Source organism: Amphibalanus amphitrite, unplaced genomic scaffold (assembly GCF_019059575.1).
Source record: "Amphibalanus amphitrite isolate SeventyFive unplaced genomic scaffold, NRLGWU_Aamphi_draft 001004F_arrow, whole genome shotgun sequence".
Classification (NCBI taxonomy): Eukaryota; Metazoa; Arthropoda; class Thecostraca; order Balanomorpha; family Balanidae; genus Amphibalanus; species Amphibalanus amphitrite.
The window spans coordinates 143,650-164,197 of NW_024882498.1; the positions used below are offsets into that span (position 1 = coordinate 143,650).

At 49.3% G+C, this 20,548-nt stretch overlaps 1 protein-coding gene across 1 annotated transcript; it reads right to left on the reverse strand.

Moving 5' to 3' along the window:
- Nucleotides 1-6: 6 nt before the first annotated feature.
- Nucleotides 7-19,538, reverse strand: LOC122369073 (sulfoquinovosidase-like). Its single transcript, XM_043343458.1, has 2 exons — nucleotides 19,322-19,538; nucleotides 7-2,443 (listed from the first exon to the last, which is right to left on the reverse strand). The coding sequence occupies exons 1-2, from the start codon at nucleotides 19,469-19,471 to the stop codon at nucleotides 464-466; spliced, it is 2,130 nt and encodes a 709-aa protein (XP_043199393.1). The 5' UTR covers nucleotides 19,472-19,538; the 3' UTR covers nucleotides 7-463.
- Nucleotides 19,539-20,548: the final 1,010 nt, after the last annotated feature.

Here is a 20,548-nt window from a genome sequence, read left to right on the forward strand (position 1 = left end):
CAACGATTGGAGTATGATGTTCTTATTATTCGATATCACCAACAGTCGATATTACGAATGCAAGCAGCTTACATTCAGCGCAAGCCCTCATTAGTTGTCTATGAGTCGGGCACAGATACGCGGCTACATTACATAGTTGCTGTTTGACCAATGAGAGGTCAAATACGTTTAGAGGTCAATACGCACGTTTTGCACGCATCCATTGAGCAACATATCTAGCCACGTAGCTAGGGACCACTACGCGACTCGCCTCTTAGCTACTGGCCAAGGAGAAGTCACTTAGCCGGTTTTTGGCGCCCAGTGCCCACCAATCCAAAGCTCTGTCGTCACTCGGCTTAAACCGCAATAAATAAATAAGTAAAATTCGGTCGCCGCTCGGACCTGCTCTTGCTCAGTCTTCTCTAACCTTGTTGGGCACGAAACCTCGAGCCGTTCGATCGGCGCCGGTGCCCGCGGTTTCACGCTACTCGGTAATCTGACTGATCTGCTTGAAGAGCTCGACCCACTCTGAGTCGGCCCGGTAGAAGACGGGCGGCTGGCCGAGAGGGGCGTCCACGGTCACCTCCTGTGGCCCCTGCCACTGCTCCCCGGTCCAGAGGTGCACCCAGCTGTCCTCGGGCAGGCGCAGGCGGCGACTCTGCGCGCCCTCCTCGTACACGGGCGCCACGAGCAGGTCGCGGCCGTACAGGTACTGGTAGCCGGTCAGGTTGGTGTACCCGCTCAGCTCATTCGGGTAGTGCAGGAACGTCGGTCGCTGCAGAGGCGTGTGTGACTCTCCGTACTCGGCTAGGGCAGCGCGCGTGTATGGCGCCAGCGCGGCGAACTGACGGGAGAGCCGGGCGAACGCCGCCAAGATGCGCTCGTTGGAGTACCACTGAACGTTGGCGTCGGGCCGGTTTCCCTCGTGGGTGCGCATGACGGGCGTGAAGACGGCATACTCTGCCGAGCGCAGCAGGAGCTCCTCGGAGCGCACGAAGAACGGCCGCTGCGTGGTGTAGCCGCCGATGTCGAAGTGGTTCAGTCCGCAGCCAGCGATAGCGAGCGAAAGCGCCGACACGACGGTGGTGACGAGGCCGTCGGTGGTGGTCCAGTCGACGTTCTGGTCGCCCGACCAAGTCATGGCGGCGTGCTGCGCCTGCTCCGTGTTGCCGGAGCGCACGAAGAAGAGCGTGTCGTCCTCCTTGCCGGCGGCTGTGACGGCACGCCGGTTGGCGCGGCCCCAGAGCGCCGGGAACGTGTTGTGCAGAGCCGCCGGCGAGCTGAGCGCCGCAGCGCCCGCAGACACCGCGTCCACGGGCACGTACTCGGCAAAGTCGGCCATCCACCCGGAGATGCCCAGGTCGAGCATATTGGTGCGGATCAGCTGCTCGTACCAGGCCGACGCCGGCTCGGATAGCAGGTCGACCGTGACGCAGCTGAAGCCGCCAAAGTCCTGCACGTACTCGGCGCCGCTAGCGTCCGTGAGGAAGTAGCCCATGTCCCTGTTGTTCTGGTAGATGTCGCCGTCAATGTTGAGGTAGGGGTTGATGTAGGCGAGGAGCCGGACGCCGTCGGCCTTCAGGGTCTGGATGACCGTGTCCAGGCCCGGGTAGTGCGTCTCGTTCCAGCGCCAGTTCCAGAACACGCGCTCGCCGAAGGCGGTGTTGACGATACCGGACCAGTCCTGGATCCAGATGCCGGCCACCTTGATGCCGGCGTCTCGCGCCTGCTGGTAGCGCTGCATCATGAACTCGGTGCCGCCCTCGAGGCCGAGGATGACGCCCTCGGAGGCCCAGTCGGGCAGCAGCTGGCGGCCCGTGTTGGCCCACTGGACCAGCTGCAGCGGGGAGCCGGCCGCCACACGGACGTCCAGCGCGCCGGCCGACTGGGTGTACAGCTCGTGACGCTCCTCTGAGCTGAACTGCAGCGCGCCGTACTCGTGCGTCACGCTGCGGAAATAATAGCCCCGCGAGGAGAGGAAGCTGGCCTCGGGCCAGTAGGTGGTGTGGTAGTCGCCGCCGGCGCCGCCGTCCAGACTGATGATGTCGGTGAGCGGGTTGTCCGGGTCGCGCAGGATGCCCTGCTCGCGCGTCCACACGGGATAGTCGCGGCCGCGCAGGTTGAAGAAGGTGTACTGCTCTCCGCCGCCGAACACGGTCTCGTCGGGTTCGGCGTGCAGCCGCAGCCACAGCCGGTCGAAGCGCTCCGGGCGCGCGGCGCCGCCGCCGATCAGCACCGAGTCCGCGGACGTGCTGAAGCGCAGGGTGACGGTGCTTTCGGCGTCCGTGGAGGACCACAGCGTCACCGTGGCCGCCGACTCGCTCTCCGCGGAGACGGAGAAGGAGCTCAGCGGCAGACGCTCCGTGATCGTGTCGTTGATGATGAAGTTGCCGGTCGTCTCCTTGAAGGTGGTGGTTCCCGTGCCCAGGACGACGGCTTCATGACCCGGCCCGTGGTCAATCAACTGTGAACAAAATGCACACACACGGTACATACAGGTATAGGCAGTGCAGATGCAGTATCGACGCTTTGTAAATAGGCTGTTGAGTTTTGTGTTCGTCAAAAAAAAAAAAAACATTGGTCTTGATTTTTACCCTCGCCGGCCGAGGGATTGTCGCCCTCCATAGTTTTTTTTTTTACCGCGATAGCTCCGAACATGCCGGAGATAGGAAGTTGGAACTTGGCATACCTGACCATTGTTTCAAGCCGGTTCTTGTAACACCAACTTCATTTTCAGGTCAGGTCTGGTCACTGACCTATGATGTCATAAGTGAATTTATGCACAGTCCTCAGATGTCGCACTCGCAACCTCGCATTTCGTAACGCCCTCAGTGCAATCGCGGCTCTACGACGCTAGGTCACCTAGCTGGTCCCCAGTTAGGTGGCCCCAGTTAGGTACCAGCCGTCGACCAGGGACCAGCTAGGTGACCATCCTGGAGACATGGCCTAAGATGACCTGGATCTGAAGTTTTCACATATGTAGACAGGATAGGTAGGTATATTATAAGCCCTGATTAAAACGAATGATGGCGCTACGCGCTGTCGATATAAATGCCGAAAAGCTATGGGGGCATTTAACTCCTCCCCCATCAGGGTGAGGGTTGACGCTCATACCTATACGACTTACGGCGTTACATGGCAATGAATGAAAAAGTGGAGCGAACTGAGCTTGGTGGTAAATAATTATCATAACTAAAGAAAGATGTTAAGTCGTGAATTTTTCGGATAACTTATCGGGTGTAAACGTGTGAGAAGCAGCAAGTGTTAGGCAGACGATAACGAGCATATCAGAGACATTTCCACGTATCTAACGCAGAGTGGCAGATGATGTAGGTAAAGGAAAACATTGTGTAATGAATATATGCTGGTCCGTACATAGAGGATAAGTAGGTAGGCATATTTTGCTAATTACGGAGCGAGCGAAGCGAGCGTAGTCTTTCCTTAGATTAACGGAAATTTCTGAGTATGAGCGGCCGGCCGGCCGGCCGGCCGGCCGGCCGTGGTCACGCTTTTGCGAGGCTTATATCTCAGCAACCACTTGACCGATTTACATGCGGTAATTTTTGTAGGGTAGCTTCATTCCTTCTACCAAGTATTGGACTATTCCCGATGCATGTGGGTGACCCCTTATGCACGTGCCACGTGCAAAACGAAGGGGTGTCACTTTTGCAATTGTTGCAATATCTCGGTAACTATTTGGCCGATTGCGCTGAAAGTTGGCATGTAGGTAGGCACCCACTATGCAATGCATATCCATGTGCCAGAGTTGAGGTGCTGCTGCACGTGCGCACGTGCAGGGGTCGATTCCAGATCTCGAGAACGGCTGGACCGATGGCGCTCAAATTTGGTACATGGTTAGGGACCGGTTAGTAGGGTGCCGTGCAAAAGTCAGTTGGGACCCATTTTGCACGTGCGCACGTGCAGGGTGCCGCCTCCAGATCTCGAGAACGGCTGGGCCGATTGTGCTCAAATTTGGCACATCGCTAGAGACCGGGTAGTAGGGTGCCGTGCACAACTCAGTTGGAGGTACCCCCTCGCCATTTCGCACGTGCAAGGCTCACCCCCTCGCTCGCTCCGTTAGTCGCCCCAAAAGGCGTTATAATGGTGGTAGGTATACCGGCTTAAAGGGACCCTCCCACCTTCAAAAAAGTTAATGAATTGGCATAAAAGTGATGTCGCTCGGTTCAGAAAGAGCAAAAAAGCATATCTACCAAATTTCATCGAAAAATATTCACCGGTTTTCAAGATATTAGACTTTTACTTTTGTTTACTTTTTGGAATCCCCGCTGTTCCTAGCGACTTTATTTGAAAGTGCGGCATTTGTTGCGCGCAAAGCAGCATATCCCACCGCGTGCTACAAAACGTTTTAGTCAAACATTTAAAAATCGTTAAATATCTGCGATGACGTCACACATTCAGAGGGGTATACCTATGCATTAGCCCCTCTGAATCAAAATGCTGCAATTTTGAAATTCAATATTTCCGATTTAAGGCATTTCTCGATGTTGCGAGTGCCGAAACCGGTAATTGTGAGCCAGGGACCCCATTTTGGCTATCTCAACTCAAATCTTATGTTAAGGTGGGAGGGTCCCTTTAACTGACTTAATGACTGAGACTTGTCAGTGATTATACACCGATTGAATGATCGCTTTGAAACTTATCGATTAATTAGGACGACTGACACGATGTCGGTATAAAACTTTTATTCTCATGGATTTATATGCGGCCTATTGTCACACATTTTTTTGTGAACTCTTCTTACATAAGTCAATGGAATAGCTGGGTGCCTATCGGTCAAAAAGCGTACTTTACACTCTCAGTCACCGTTTATTGGGTTAAAGGGACTATCCCACCTTCTAAAATGTTGTTAAAACCAGTTAAATTGTGCCCGACTTTATAGATTGGATGACCAGGAACACGGTTCTGGCATTTATTTTTCATTAAACATCTTAGGCTTCCCATACTCCAAACACAAACTTTCAAATATGTGACGTCACAGCCCAAAATTACCTCCTTCCCCAGGCCACATTACTGTCATAAAGCTGATTCGTTTTACTCTGTAGGCACCACAACAAAGTTCAGACCAAGTTTTAAGCGATTTTTCAACGAACAAACCCATTTAAATCAGAATGACTAAACGAGGTGACGTCACACTAAGGCCGCGTTCCCACTACGACCGTTCAACATCGTAAATTGCAAGAACGGGAGAAAACGGACGAGATCGTTGATCTAGAGACTTTTCTAAAAAAGTTGAACACTTCCCTAGATCTGGTATACGGGACAAGATGGGGAAACATCGTGAGACATCGGCAAACGGCTTGGACAAAGCCGGTTGAGAGGAGCGATGATGAAGGAGGGATCGGCACAATAAGCTATTGTAAAAAAAATCAGAATATAGGTAGTTGACGTGGTAAAAGATCCCATGCAACTGAATGAATGATAAAATTAGAAAAAACTTAAAAGTTATCAGCGTGTTGAAAGTACGCGAGCATGAGAAAATCTATCAACAATGTCAACGAAAAGCATTCACGGCTGTGATAACGCCAATCTATTGACTTTTGAAGACGAAGAGAAAATGTGTGCAGTTGATATAACTCATTGTGGTTTTGCTGTGAATACCTTCGGGAAGCTGTAACCGATAAATTGCAAGTTCCGATGATTTCTTAACAGTTTATTGTGGCAATCCTCGATAAAACATCTAGCAAGATGAAGCAGGCTGCAATGCAACTGAATTCGTCGACACAGGTTCAGCGATTTAGGTTTACGAGTACAAGTATATGGAGCCGGCATTCCAACTTACAGCAGTGTCACAGCTCATGTCACCATCATCATGTGACTACGCCATCTCGTCAGGCGATGCTAGAATTGTATAAAGGCAATTATACTAACATCAACTGAACAGACGAGAAACACTTATGAGTTCAGCAAGGAAACTGACGCCGTGTGCTCAATGAAGATAAACGAGTGTATTCGAGCACAACGGTTCACAGCAGATGGTGGCAACTGTCGACGTTTGTCTGACTCTGCAGTGTGGCGTGGCATTACAATGCAGCGGTCTTCCAGAGGAGAGCTTGGCCTAAGCGTTTGAGATCCCAAGCCTGTCTACCTGAATCTACGATGCAACTCTTGGTAGCTGGCGCGCAACTGGGTGGCTACTTTATCTATCTCCGAGATTCTGAGTTCCGGAGCGGTGCTACGAAAAGAGGGAGATGAAGTGCAAGTCGCACCTGTTCTGACATAGCGAGGATCATTCGCTCAAGAGTCGCATGCGATGTGCATAACAAGGACCACACAGCCCAATGACAATCACATGCTTCGCATGTGGTCGTCCCAATCACATGGCGTGGTCCAGATGGCCTTGATCCAGAAGACACTGTGATTGTTTGAGCCTCGAGTGAGGCCCTCAGTGACGATCCGACGGCGGAGGCTGCGTGTGTTGAACGAGGAGTGGCCGCCCGTTTGAGGTCATAAGTGAGCGACGACGCCGGTGGCCACGATTGTCGGAAACTCTGCCTTTAGTTTCACAAGAGCAAGTGCTGCTACAGCTATGTATCACTGTTAGATGATGTAAATAAACGTCTGTTATTTGCGCCGCATTTGCAGTGGCATGACATTATTTTAAGATTATTATTTTCCAGACGCTGATGGTAGGTAAATGAATAAATTGCACTAGACCTACGGTAAACCTGCCGAAAAGTTGTTATTCATCGCCACTTAGCGCTCGCCTACATCTACATATGTATATAATTAGAGTTATATAGCCTTTATCCGCAAAAATGCACCACCTTTCATGCCTTGCTGCTTGTCTTCTCACTTTGAATATCAAGAAACTTCCCAAAAAGGGCTTCCTGCTCTATGCACTGCTTAAAAATGCTTATTTGTGTCATCTAATATCTGCACAAACCTTCAAGAACGTTCAAAAAGTTGAACATTGTTCAACTTTTTGGCGACCTCACCAACCAAGGCCCTAAAACACAGGTGGTTAATTTCAGCGCGTAAAGAAATAAGAATAAAGACTTATTATGTTATAGGTACAGAATGCAAGTCGCCAGTCCCTGGTGGTAAAGTGAATGATACACAGAGATATCTGTTTTTATCCCGGTAGAAGCATCCTTGTGATCTAAGTGCGATCGATCATAAATTGTCTGAGAATCAGAAGTTTAGCTATAAGTCAAGAACCACGAAACAACCAGCTTATAGCTGGTGGAAGAGCCGCCACTCAGAAGCTTTCAGAAAACCGTGAACGGTTGAGACAGCCGACAGGTTGAGAAATCAAGAGACCTGAGGCGCCAGAGAACCAGAGAATGCCTGGGAACTTTAAGGAACCGCTGGCTACCAGATCTTGACTAGAAACCAGAAGCCATGAAATGACCATTTCACGATCTAAGGTGCAGATTCTGGTGCAGGTCATGTCTTGACCGGAAAATGCCGTAATGCATATCAGTCGATCTGTATCGTTGGGCTGAACACATCTAATGTATTTTTGTTGCTGTTTAACCCGCGCCCCACTGGGGTCTGCGTATAACACGCCCTAGGGGGGGGGGGGGGGGGCTATTCATAGCCCCCCCTCCTAACTCCGAAACTACTGGGCCGATCGTCAAAATTCAAACGGCGTCTGATAGCCCCGGAAAAACTACTGTCGAACGAAACCTAATTTCATTGACCTCGAGGTCACCGATGACGTCACAGGTCAGGTCAAAGTAAAAATTATTTGCATTTTGGCTTGTTCACGTTTTGGGCTCTGGCCGCCGTCTTACAAGTCAGATCAGGCTCATTTTTGGCTTACACACTCGTGAGCAGATGCTCTAGATACCCTGAGGGCACCAAACTTGTTCTTTGATTTTCAGGTCAAGGTCAGGTCATCACAGGTCACGGAAATACTATATCATGCGTCGGTCACGTGACACATGTTTTATGGTCCATTTAGGCCAAAGATTTCGAATTTGTTGTCGTCTGTGTCATTCGAGGTCATTTAGAGTCGAATTTAGCTTAGGTCAGGTCACTTTCAGGTCAAAAAAGGTCAAATTTTGAAGTTAAAATTTTTCAACAAAAAAAGGTGTCTATTGGATGCAGTTTGAGCTCAGGAACACGATGGTGCTATTTATATTGGCGTACGATGTCAAATACGTGGTGAAAAATTGATTTGAAAACTTAATAATTGTGAATTTTTTGCAATAATGCGTATAACTTGGCCATTTTTGAAGATATTTATCTAAAACTTGCTAGAGTTAGTCATAATAACGCGTTCTATCACATATATTCCGTTTTTTTTTCGAAAAGTCAAAAACTTTTTGAAAAAAATGTAAAAATATAAATTTTGAATTGTATTATATTAAATTTTCGAAATTTTCAAAATTTTGAAAATCCGAGAGAGCAGATTGATATCGCAGTCTATTTTGAGTCCTTCCATGCAAAGAAATTGGATCTAGCTTAAAAACTGAGCTCTTGGGAGCGATTGCCGTGGTTCAATGTTTTGCGTCGAAATCGGCCGAACATGACGTCACTCTGACGTCATTTCCGGCCGACCTATGGTAGCTACGAGGTTCAAATTTTGACACAAGGTGTCAAATTGATGCAGCTGAAGGTACTGAAAGTTTGGCGTCGATACATCAAGCGGTTTGGAAGTTATTGCAGAAAAACGGGAGGGGGCTATAAATAGCCCCCCCCCCCCCCGTGGGGCGCGGGTTAATCAAGAATCATATCTCTGTCAAAGGTTACGGTAAAACAAAAAACTGCTGGAGACTATTCTTGACCTGAAATGACCTTAGGGACATAAAGAGGGGTCACGGGTGCAATGCTGCGCCTCTTGGGGCACCATATGCGATGAGATCGATGCGTGGCGACTGGCGTACACCTTGCTGTTTCTGCCTTTGAACAATTTTTGTCTGCTTTATCTGCTAAAAACACAATAAACACATTATCGAGCGTAGAAGCATGACTCTTTTGTTAGTACAAGCTTTGTCCAGTTTGTCTGTAAGCACCATCAAATATTGCAAGCTTCAAGGGGTCAATGACCTGGGGCTGTGACGTCACGCTGGGGATCGTGACGTCAGCCGTGGGGTTGCCAGTCTAGTATGAACTAGACTTCGACCCCCCTGTCACCAACCAACCAACATGGGGAGCAAACTTTCAATACCTTACAAATGTCTCCATCCGAAAACACGTGTCAAATACCCGGTTCCCACCACCACCGGCAGGGATCGTAAAAATGCATGCTGTGATTTTGCCGATCTTGCCGGTTTTCTCCCGTTATTTCACTTTACGATGTTGAACGGTCGTAGTGGGAACGCGGCTTAACGGTCGCTCCATGTTGAAGATAGGGCCTTCTACAAGGCCCATTTTCAAATGAAGGGAACGAATTTCTTCAACACCAAGAGGCCGCGGGGGTTGCAACCTAGATAGATAGTGGTTTCTGAACCTCGCCGCAAACTTGGCTATCTCAACTCAAACCCCATGTTAAAGGTGGGATAGTCCCTTTAATATCAAATACCTATTGATCTGAAAATTTATAACGTGATCTTAATCCGCGCCCTAAGGTCTCAGCCAACTTCGTCATGGTGGTGATGGGCGTATTTGGCCACACACGATTACCTATCTCGGAAACAAATTAAGATAGAAAGACGCGGAAAGAAGTAAGTTAATTAATAACCCGTTATAAGATCTTTTAGAATTATATAGTTTTTTTCCGTTCAGCTCATCGCTGAAGTCAATGAAGGTCACCGAAAGCAAAATTATAAAGGGAAACTTCCTAATTTTGTTATTTTTATATTATTTCTGTTTTATATATACATATTTTTTGTTTTGTTTTTTTCCAAAGCGGTAAATAACTCTGGGACGAATTAAGCTACAGCGCCGTGTGAGAGCGCATTCGATATATGTAGACCTTACAAAAAAACTTCCTGAGTAATGAGCTGAAATTTGGCTAGGGTCAACGGTTTAGCCTCCAGCCAAAGGGCAATAACTCTTAAATTCGGACGTTCTTGCTGATAACATGTTTTCTGCAATGCATCACTTTTGACACCGCATAGTGTTTCACTCTTTGAGACGCGTCAAATGAACTATAAGTTAGCCTAAAAAGGTCAACTTCAAAATTTGAGGCTCACAGAAAAGGTCACATTGCACATCAGTCGATACGTAGGTATCGTTGGGATAAGGACATCTAAGGTATTTTCATCGCTCTAACATGTATCTAGCTTAGGGTTTTTTCAAAAACTGCTGAAAATATTTCAGGATCTCATATAGGTAACCTCAGGGACATAATTAGGAGTCACGTTTGCAATTTTCCGATCCATTGTGTCATGCTCACCCTGATCTTTGAGAATGTTTAGCAAGACTCGTCGAAAAGAAGATGGTGGTAAATTGTTCTCCAATTGTCTTAAGTCTAATGAAGAGGTCGCAAAATTGACGTGACTTTAGGGGCCGATATTAAAATTATAGGATATATCAATTCTTGGTGATTAGGTATTTATTTATTCATGTATTAGGTAGCACCTACCATAGGCGGCGGAACGGGGAGGGTGCACCGGGGCACCGTGCCCCCTTTGATTTTGGCATTTTTACATTAGCCCTATGTGCGCTGCATGGAAAGAATGGGACCAAAAGTCGGCAGTGCCCCCCCCCCCCTCCCCTTAATTGAAGGTGTTCCGCCGCCCTACTGGTACCTACCCGAGTTTCAAACCTACATGAATAAGCTGTATACGAATGACGAAATCACAGTGCTTTTAGAGGCATAGTCAGTTATCTTGACCTTGTGACCTAATTAAGTGACCTCAGTAAAAAAAGCACACACCGTGCGAAAGTGATGCATCAAAAGCTCTACATACCAAGTTTCATTTCGCTGCGCACTCCGGTTTTCTTTTCACACTCAAAAGAAAACTGGCGAGTGTGGCCAAAGACGTCCTACGCCCCCGGAGCGAAAGATAGTAAATTTTGACGATTTTGCTCGATCGACATAACGCGATGATGAGTAAAATGTATATTATTTTTATGCAACATTTCTATAGCTTCCGTAAACGATATCCGTGTCTTTGCAACTAAGCAAATAGTGCTTTGCTCTAAACTTTTGGGTCCCTACCAAAGTTGTAACGGTTTACATTTTGCATCGTTACTGTCGCGACCGGGGGGTACTGTGCGTTTGTTGCCTAGCAACGAAATTGTTGTCATATTTTTGTGCTTAGAAAATTAAGGAAAAGGGATGAGAAACTGATTGAAACGGGGTCATTATTATAGCTCATTCTAAAACAGTGAAAGTAAATATGCAAAGCCAAGGACGATGCATTCACTGATTAACAAGTGTCAAAGTGACATTCAAGAAAGGTTTATCTTTATGTTTCAACTTATTTCTTAGTTTATTTTCTCTCGTTAGCCGCAATGTGCGACTTTTGGAACGGTGTTTTTCATTTCGATCAAGGAGCGAAGTGGATCAAGCCTGTACCAAAATAAACATTGATTTCGAAAGTGCATTTGCGGCATTAAGTTTCATATTTTTTAACGGCTAACGGTGACAGTTCCAAAATGTTTGCAAAACTCTAAGATGAACTGCACAGCATAAGTTTAAGAGAAGCTGCTCAGATATAAAGTAGCATGATGCAAACCAATGTAGCGTCTGAATTCAAGTTATCAACTTTGATTAAGATACACTGATTTATTTGCACCAATCATGTCAGCATCTGATTTCAAAAGGAAGCGTGGGAGGATGCTGTCAAATCTCACCAGAGTAAGAAGACGAGCCCTAGTAATGATTGAAAATAGAGGCTCTAGGACGCAGCTGGTCGACATGCTTAAGGAGCTGGACGCTGCACTTGAGTCTTTAGAAGAAGTGAACGAAGAGCTCAAAGAAGCAATAGCAGAAGATGAAGCACTTGTTCAAGAAGCGGTCGATTACATGAAGGTTGCAGAGCAGCAACACGACGAAGCATATCAATGCATACGAGAATATTTGAAATCCAGACAAGGTGAAACACCATCTATAGTGTCGGGCTCAATTCAGTCTCACCAGTCCAGCAGCTCGTTAGCTGCTCGAAGCGCTGACATTGCTTTTCAAGTGAAAGAAAAGGAACGTAAGCTTCTGGAGCGGCGACACCTGAGAGAAAGGGAAGAACAAGAGTTGCGAAGAAAAAATGAGCTTCAAGCCGCTAAAGATGCCGAAGAGTTAGCCAGGCTAGAAGCGCGCCTTACCGCAGCTGCTGAGAGTGAGCTCAGCTGGGACCGCAGAAAGGATTTTGATGGTGAGGCATCCGCAGTTGAAGAGCAAGGAGCTCAAACCGAAGGCGATTCCCCAGCTGAAAAGGAGTCTGAAGATGACAGCCCTGAAGTGCATGTGCCTATTCTGCCGTCCAGCGCCCGTCCTGTGCCAACGCAATCTGAATCTCTGTTCGCAAGAAGTCTCCCAAGAATCACGCTGCCAAACTTCAGTGGTAGTCCGGGAGAGTGGCCAAGATGGTTCGCGCTCTTCCGAATATTGGTGCACGATCAAGCAACCTTAAACTCCACTGAAAAAATGGCGCATCTACAAAACGCAGTAACGGGTCCGGCGCAGCAGCTGATCAGTGGGATGCTCTACGAAGGGACTCTCTATGAAGAAGCGCTGCACGCGCTAGAAAACCGCTTTGGCAGACAAGAGGACATTGTGCAGGCGAAAATGAAGGCTATCTTTGCATGCCCGTCGCCAGCAGATCTAGATCTGCAAGGATTGGAACGGTTTCACTCAGCTGTTCACTCTGCCGTAACAGTTCTTCAGAACCTGAAGTACGAAGGAGACCTTCAAAGCACAGAAAACCTGCGTAGAATAGTGGAGAAGTTGCCGCAAGAAATGAAGCGCGTTTGGAGCGCACACGTCGTTGAAATGGAGCCGGCCCGAGCTACATTGATCAACTTCGACCAGTGGCTCACAAAACAAGTGAGGATCTCTCAGAAGCTCACTGCCGTGACAATTCAAGACACTGATCAAGTCAAAAAACGCGCCTGGCAGTCCAGACCAGCAACTGGAGCACAACATCAAAAGACAAAAGAAAAGACACTGGCGACACTGGCTACAAACACTACAGCCTCACTCGATTCTGACACTTGTGTGTGTTGCAGCGGGAAGCATCATTTGAAGGACTGCGAAGCATTCAGAGCGCGAGACGCCAATGGCCGAGCTGAGCTAGTGTTCAGCTCAGGAATGTGCTTCATCTGCTTAAAGAAAGGCCACATGAGCAGAAATTGTGTCTTTTCTAAGAAGTGTGGAATAGACGGGTGCAGGATGAAACACCACAAGATGCTGCACGGCAGTCACCGTGTAAGGCCTCACGGTGGTGACCAGAGAGTCATAGCCGCAGTAACGGGAAACCGACCAGCAGAGGGAATGACGCTTCTCCAGATAGTTCCCGTTCGAGTGCACGGCCAAGATGGAAGATTTAGAGACACGCTGGCCCTGCTAGATCCAGGATCTCAGACCAGCTTATGCTCGGAAGCAATCATCAGAGATGTGAAGATTTCAGGCGAAGCGCAGTCGCTATGCATCGAAAATGTTGAAGGACGAGGAAGTACCAAGAGGTCTGAAAGGGTCCAGCTGACTCTGAGTCCTTTGTGCGAAGGTCAAGATGTTGACCGCAAGATCCTTGTTCCTGAAGCGTTCTCTGTGCCGCGAGTAAACGTCCGAGCACAGCACATTCCTAAACGATTGAAAGATGACTGGAAGCATCTACAAGGCATAAACATACCTGACTGCTCACAGGGAACAGTGGAGGTGCTTCTAGGCGCTAATGTCCTTGAAGCCGTTCTTCAACGCGAAGCCAAAGTTGGACGAGCAGGAGAACCGGTGGCGGTGCGCACGGCATTTGGCTGGACGTTGACCGGCACGATCGCTGGTTTCGTCCCACCTCAAACCAGAGAGGTGATGTTCATCCACCGTGCGGACACAGAAGACAGGCATCTCGGAGAGTGTGTCGAAGAGTGGTGGAAGACTGATTCATTTGGCACGAAAGTTGAGCTCAAAGGGGAAGCTTCAGCAGAAGACCTGCGGGCATTGCGTCTCCTAGATACATCAGTGAAGAAATGCGGAGACCGATACGAAGCAGGACTTCTTTGGAAAGGCAAAGATCAGAGAATGCCTGACAACAGAGCATCAGCCATGAGAAGACTTCAGAGCCTTGAGAAAGGCTTGTTACGTAACCCGGAAAAGGCTAAGGCGTATGAAGCCGAGCTCCAAGCTTATGTTGAAGCGGGGCACGCACGCAAGCTGTCTCAAGAAGAAGCCGATCAGCGTTTGAAAAAGCGCTGGCTTCTACCACATCACGCGGTAGTAAACCCCAATAAACCCAAGCTGAGGGTAGTCTTTGATGCTGCAGCGACACACCTGGGAGTGTCCCTGAACAGTGAGCTGATGAAGGGACCGGACATGCTGCAGAATCTGGTTGGAATTTTGCTCCGCTTCAGAGAGGAACAGACTGCCATGGTAGCAGACATCAAGAAGATGTTCCACCAGATCAGGATTCGCCAGGAAGACCAGCCAGCATTAAGTTTCTGGTGGCGAAACCTTGACACCACACGACAGCCTGATATGTACCAAATGCAAGTAGCAATATTTGGCGCGAAGTGCAGCCCAGCGATCGCAAATTTTGTACTACAGAGAGCGGCAGAAGACGGCTGCACTGGCACAGAAGAGTCCACAGCAGCCAAGAAAGCGGTTCAGACCAGCTTTTACATGGATGACTTCGTCAAGTCAGAATGTTCCAGTGAAGCTGCACTCAATATGAAAAGAGAAGTCTCCAGCATCCTCGCCAAAGGAGGGTTTTGCCTCACGAAGTGGATGAGCAATGAGGAGAGGGTGCTGGCTGAAGTCCCGGTTGATGAAAGAGCTGTCTTGAAGATAGACTCGTCGGGCAAGTCGTACTGCAGCGTTTTAGGATGCAAATGGACCCCGCAGGACGACTACCTGGCCGTCAAGTGTAGCGTAGTCGCGGTGCCGCCGACGAAGAGAGGAATCCTGAAGCAAGTCGCGTCTATGTTTGATCCTTTAGGGATCGTGGCGCCCTACACACTAGTGGCGAAGAAACTGATCCAGAGTCTCTGGGAAAGAAAGCTAGGCTGGGATGAAGGAATCACAGGAGAAACCCTACATATCTGGAGACGCTGGCAAGAAGAGCTTCAGCATGTTGAGGACGCATGTGTTCCACGGTGGTATGGCGCGCCGGAACAAGAAGTTGACGCTCAGTACGAGCTGCACATGTTCAGCGACGCCTCCGAATTAGCGTTCGGTACCGTAGCATACATCAGAGTATTGTCCAGCGGCTACTATCACAGTCGCTTTGTGATGGCTCGCACTAGGCTCGCACCTCTGCGACAGCTGTCGATAGTCCGACTTGAGCTGCAAGGTGCCGTCATGTCAACAAGAGTAGCCAGTCTTATCAAAAGGGAAATGAACTACAACTTCAAGCGAATCGTCTTCTGGACAGACAGTCAAGTGGTGCTGCAGTTTTTGAAGAACGAAAGTCGGCGATACCACACATTTGTGGCGAATCGTGTATCTGAGATTCACGACACGACAAGCCCAGATCAGTGGCGCTTCGTGCCAGGCTCAGAAAATCCGGCAGATCTCTGCTCAAGAGGAAAGTCTCTGTCAGAGTTGAAAAACCAGCAAGAGTGGTGGCTAGGCCCAGCGTTTCTAGAAAGCAAAGAAGAGCACTGGCCACCACAAGAAGACGTAGGAGACATCAGTCCAGACTGTGTAGAAGTCAAGAGGTCAGCAGCCATCTGTGCGACAAGTCATGCTAGTTCACCAAAAGAAGAGATCACTTCTCTACTGTCCCAGCTCATAGACCCGGCACGGTTCTCTTCATGGACTCGTTACAGACGCATTGTCGCATGGATAAGGCGATTCATCAGCAACGTGAAGAGCAAGGTTGCTGGCACAGAAGTCATTGATGGTCCACTACGCAGCGCAGAAATTGTTGCGGCTGAAATCAGCATAATAAAGGACGATCAAGAAACCTGCATGAAACAAGCTAGTCTCGACCACCTGTCTCCATTCCGAGATCAACACGGCCTCATGAGAGTTGGTGGGCGCCTGAGCAAGACTTCGTTAGACGAGTACACGAAACACCCCGTCATTCTTGACGCCAAGAGTGAGATCACCAGACTGGTCATTGTCGATGCACATCAGCGAGTCATGCATTGGGGATTGGAAAGAACACTTTGTGAGCTGAGATCGAAGTACTGGGTGCAACGGATGCGGTCAGCTGTGAAGAAGCACCTGTGGAAGTGTGCATTCTGCCGTAACCGTCGCGCCTCGCCTCAGCCACCCAGGATGGCAGACTTGCCAGAGGCCCGTCTAGACATGAGACGTCCGTTCAGCACAGTCGGACTCGACTTTTTCGGAACTCTGACGGTGAAGAAGTTTCGAAAGACAGAAAAGAGATATGTGCTGCTGATCACATGTCTCGCCACTCGGGCCATCCATTTGGAGCTAGCTGCTTTGATGGACACCAGTAGCTTCATCATGGCACTGCGCCGCTTTATCGCACGAAGAGGTAGACCTCGAACTATCTACTCGGACAATGGCACTAATCTAGTCGGAGGCGAAAGAGAACTGCGAGAAGCCATCGAACATTGGAATCAGGCACAGATATCCGATGCTTTGAGTCAGAGAAACATCCAGTGGGTGTTCATCCCGCCAGCCGCCCCGCATATGGGCGGTGCATGGGAGCGTCTGATCGCCTCGGTGAAGCGCTCCCTCAAAGTGGTTCTAGGAAACAAATGCGTCTCGGAGGACGTTCTTCAGACGACCCTAGCGGAGGTCGAATTCATGATCAACGGCCGTCCTCTGACCTACATTAGCAGTGATCCTCAAGACCCCGAACCTCTTACGCCCAACCACTTCTTGTTGGGCTCATCTGATGGAAGAGAAGGACTACCGCCAGGGGTATTCAATGATGCTGATGCTGATGTTGTTGGACGGAGGAGATGGCAACAAGTACAGATCCTCGCTGAACATCTGTGGAAAAGGTGGCTCAAGGAGTACCTTCCTACGCTGATAAACAGACAGAAATGGAAGACAGAGAAGAAGAATCTGCAGATAGACGACGTAGTTTTGGTCGTCAACAGTCAGAGTCCTAGAGGATACTGGGAATTGGGACGCATCACAAGAGTCTACCCAGGCTCTGACGGAGGAGTCAGATCAGCGGAAGTGAAGACAAAGAGTGGGACGTATGTTCGCCCGACAACGAAGTTGTGTCTCTTGGAGAGTCTCAACTAAGCCTCTAAATCGGAATCATCGGAGAATCCGTGCGACGGGGTGCACGGCCAACTGGCCCAATATGTGATGCTCATGTGAGACGAACCGTGAAAGTAATGTTGATCTTGATGGAGAGGGTACGTTCTGTGTTCGAAGACATTGATAATGATCCGCGTGGCTAGCACCCACATTTGTGACCTGCGTAAGGTCAACGCGAGCCGTGACAGAATCGGCATGGGCCGTTAGTGCTCAGAGCTGACACGGTGTGGTCGTTAAGTGCAGAGTGAAAGACACCGAGGGGTGTCAGGAACGTGTGGCCTGTATCGCGAGTGACATGTTTCGTGTTCCCCCTTGTGAACACTGGTGGGGGAGGATGTCGCGACCGGGGGGTACTGTGCGTTTGTTGCCTAGCAACGAAATTGTTGTCATATTTTTGTGCTTAGAAAATTAAGGAAAAGGGATGAGAAACTGATTGAAACGGGGTCATTATTATAGCTCATTCTAAAACAGTGAAAGTCAGGGGCGTCGCCACGGATTTTTGACTGGGGGGGACGGATTGGCTGACTAAAAACCCAAAAGTTAGTTAGTTTACCGTACAATTTCGGGCCTATGCACTACTTGTAACGCATACACAATACACATGTTCTCATGTTCTCGCGTGGAGGCGTTATTAGTCACACTCTTTTCTACCTGTGCATGAATTGGCGGCGCGAAGCGCCGCGAAATTTGGCAAAAACTCTTGGCATAACACTCCCAAAACGTATAAATTTTGCATCCCGCGTAATAAGTTTGATACCAGGACAGTTAGGGTCTGGTCACCAAGTCCAGCAGCCCTGCCTCTAAAAAATCGTGTGGTCCTCTGTAAACCGCTGTTAACCATAGGTACAGCTTTTTTCCAACTTCTGTGCAGTGGAGCTGCAGGACTGCGGTGTCGGAGTCGACTTCGGTCGTAGTCGACGGTTTTGGTCGGATACGGAGTTGGAGTCACCAAAATCGTATAACAGACCTCAACTCTGAAGTCAGAGTCAACGTCATCCCCGAGGATGGGTCGAATAAGAGCTGGAGATTCTGTTGGCTGTGGTGATTGTAGGGGTCATGGTAAGACCAATGTAGGGGCATACTGAGCATTACGTCCTCCTGGGCTCTCTCAGACCAGGACGAGGTCCTCTCACCCTCAAGCATCAAACGTTCAAAGGCCATGGTGAGACCTTCTGCTGTCGGATGGCCTCGAACGGGAAGAGGGCCGTTTGAGAGTGAGCTGAAGGTCTTGACTATTACGAATATCCTATGTAAAATGTGTGGTCTCTGCAAGCTGTTGTCCTACTGCACTCTGAGACTTTGGGACTGATCTTCAGCCCTTGTTGGATATGGTCGCCCCTACAACTGGAGCTTTGGCTCCCTATCGAGGACCTGGGAAGTGGGACGGACAGTCCAGAGCTGCACCTCGTAGGCAATGTTATCTTTTAACGTGCCAAGAAACGTTCAAAGAGACAAAAGCATCACATCACATGTTTTTTTCACTCCGATGCGGGCCGAAGGATGCCGTGGTCGGAGATGGAGTGGGGACTCCGAGCGTTTTTTTTTTAAGCCGGAGTCGGAGTTACCAAAATCATCTACTCCGCAGCCCTGTAAGCAAGGGTACAGTGTCAGCAATTCGCAGATTCAATTTGTTTACGAGTAGGTATCCGCAATTTCATCCCAAAACGACAATACACCAATGTCGTAGGTCACTTTTTAAATCATTCATGGGGATATTTTTGCGGGGGACGTCCCCCCCGGATTCCTCGACTGGGGGGACGCGTCCCCCCCGTCCCCCCCGGTTTCGACGCCCATGGTGAAAGTAAATATGCAAAGCCAAGGACGATGCATTCACTGATTAACAAGTGTCAAAGTGACATTCAAGAAAGGTTTATCTTTATGTTTCAACTTATTTCTTAGTTTATTTTCTCTCGTTAGCCGCAATGTGCGACTTTTGGAACGGTGTTTTTCATTTCGATCAAGGAGCGAAGTGGATCAAGCCTGTACCAAAATAAACATTGATTTCGAAAGTGCATTTGCGGCATTAAGTTTCATATTTTTTAACGGCTAACGGTGACAGTTACCCTGTCTCGTCCACGCCTCACTCACGAGCAGGTCGTCCTGAAGGAGCAGTCGGAACGAGTCGCTCGTCTGCTCTATGCGAAACGAGGGCGGCAGGACGGCGTCAACAGGCGGCTGGCCCCAGGCCAGCACCAGCAGCGCCAGCGGCACCAGCAGCGGACTCTGCCGGACGGCCATCGCGGTCCGGGGGCGGGACGGATCTGAGCGGACCCAGCCCGGCGTCCGTTCCCGCAGCGGCGACGGCAGCAGTGATGGGAGCGCGGCCAGCTGCCCCGTCCCGGAGGCCCGGCCGGCGCCGGGACCTTGGGCCGGGGGTGTGGCATCCGTCCACAGTCCACACTGACACGGCACATTGTAGGCATGTCATCAAGCGATCAGACTACCTGCGCCGCTGTATAATTCGACGGCATATTTCGTGGAGCCCGAGGTTTGGAGACGGCTCGACGCATGGTTCGGGTTTCACTGTCTCATGTCCATTGTCCACGGTCGAGGTGTATGTGGAAAACGGGTGGGTCCAGGGTCCAGTGTGGGTACAATGTGCGAATTATCTTTTATAAGTGTTGTCGCTGTAAGGAAATGCCTCCCGTGTCACATTTAACCTATCGTAACGCATCTTGGTAGGTTTCGATGGCAGCCAACTTGACTCACAGGAGTGACCAAGGAGTGACCGATAACGGCTGGTGCACACACAACGCCATCTGGCACAGTTGAGGATTAGCATAATCCGGCCAAGTGTGCCAGGTGGCGCTAGTTACCCACCACTACCAGCCACGGCCGAGTAAGGCCCTTCCATGGACTCTCTATATATGTAATATCAGGGGCGGATCCAGGAATTTTCGGGAGGGGGGGGGGGCGGCAAGTCGAAATAGGGGCGACCTGGCAATCCGGGGGCGCTCAATACAAAGGGGGCGCCAAACCGTCAAAATCGGGAGCTAAAAGCCCGCGCCGTGCTAGGGGGTGTTATCGCGCTCCCCCTCAGGTTTTTTCGCATACCTATATCTGAAAAAAAAACGGCTGCGCGCAGCGCCGCCATTTTCAGCATACCTTATCATGCATCTTTTTTGCACATGTAAAAATGTCTGACGCGGGTGATGGAAGGTCAGGTCACCAGGTTATGCCAAGTGACCTAGCCTAAGAAAAAGTTCAAATGCTTACCATTGCTATACCGACTGAACGATTGCTTTAACCTTTCAGCGATTGATGAAAGCAACACTATTCATGAAATGTATATCTCGGAATTTCGATATCTGTGAC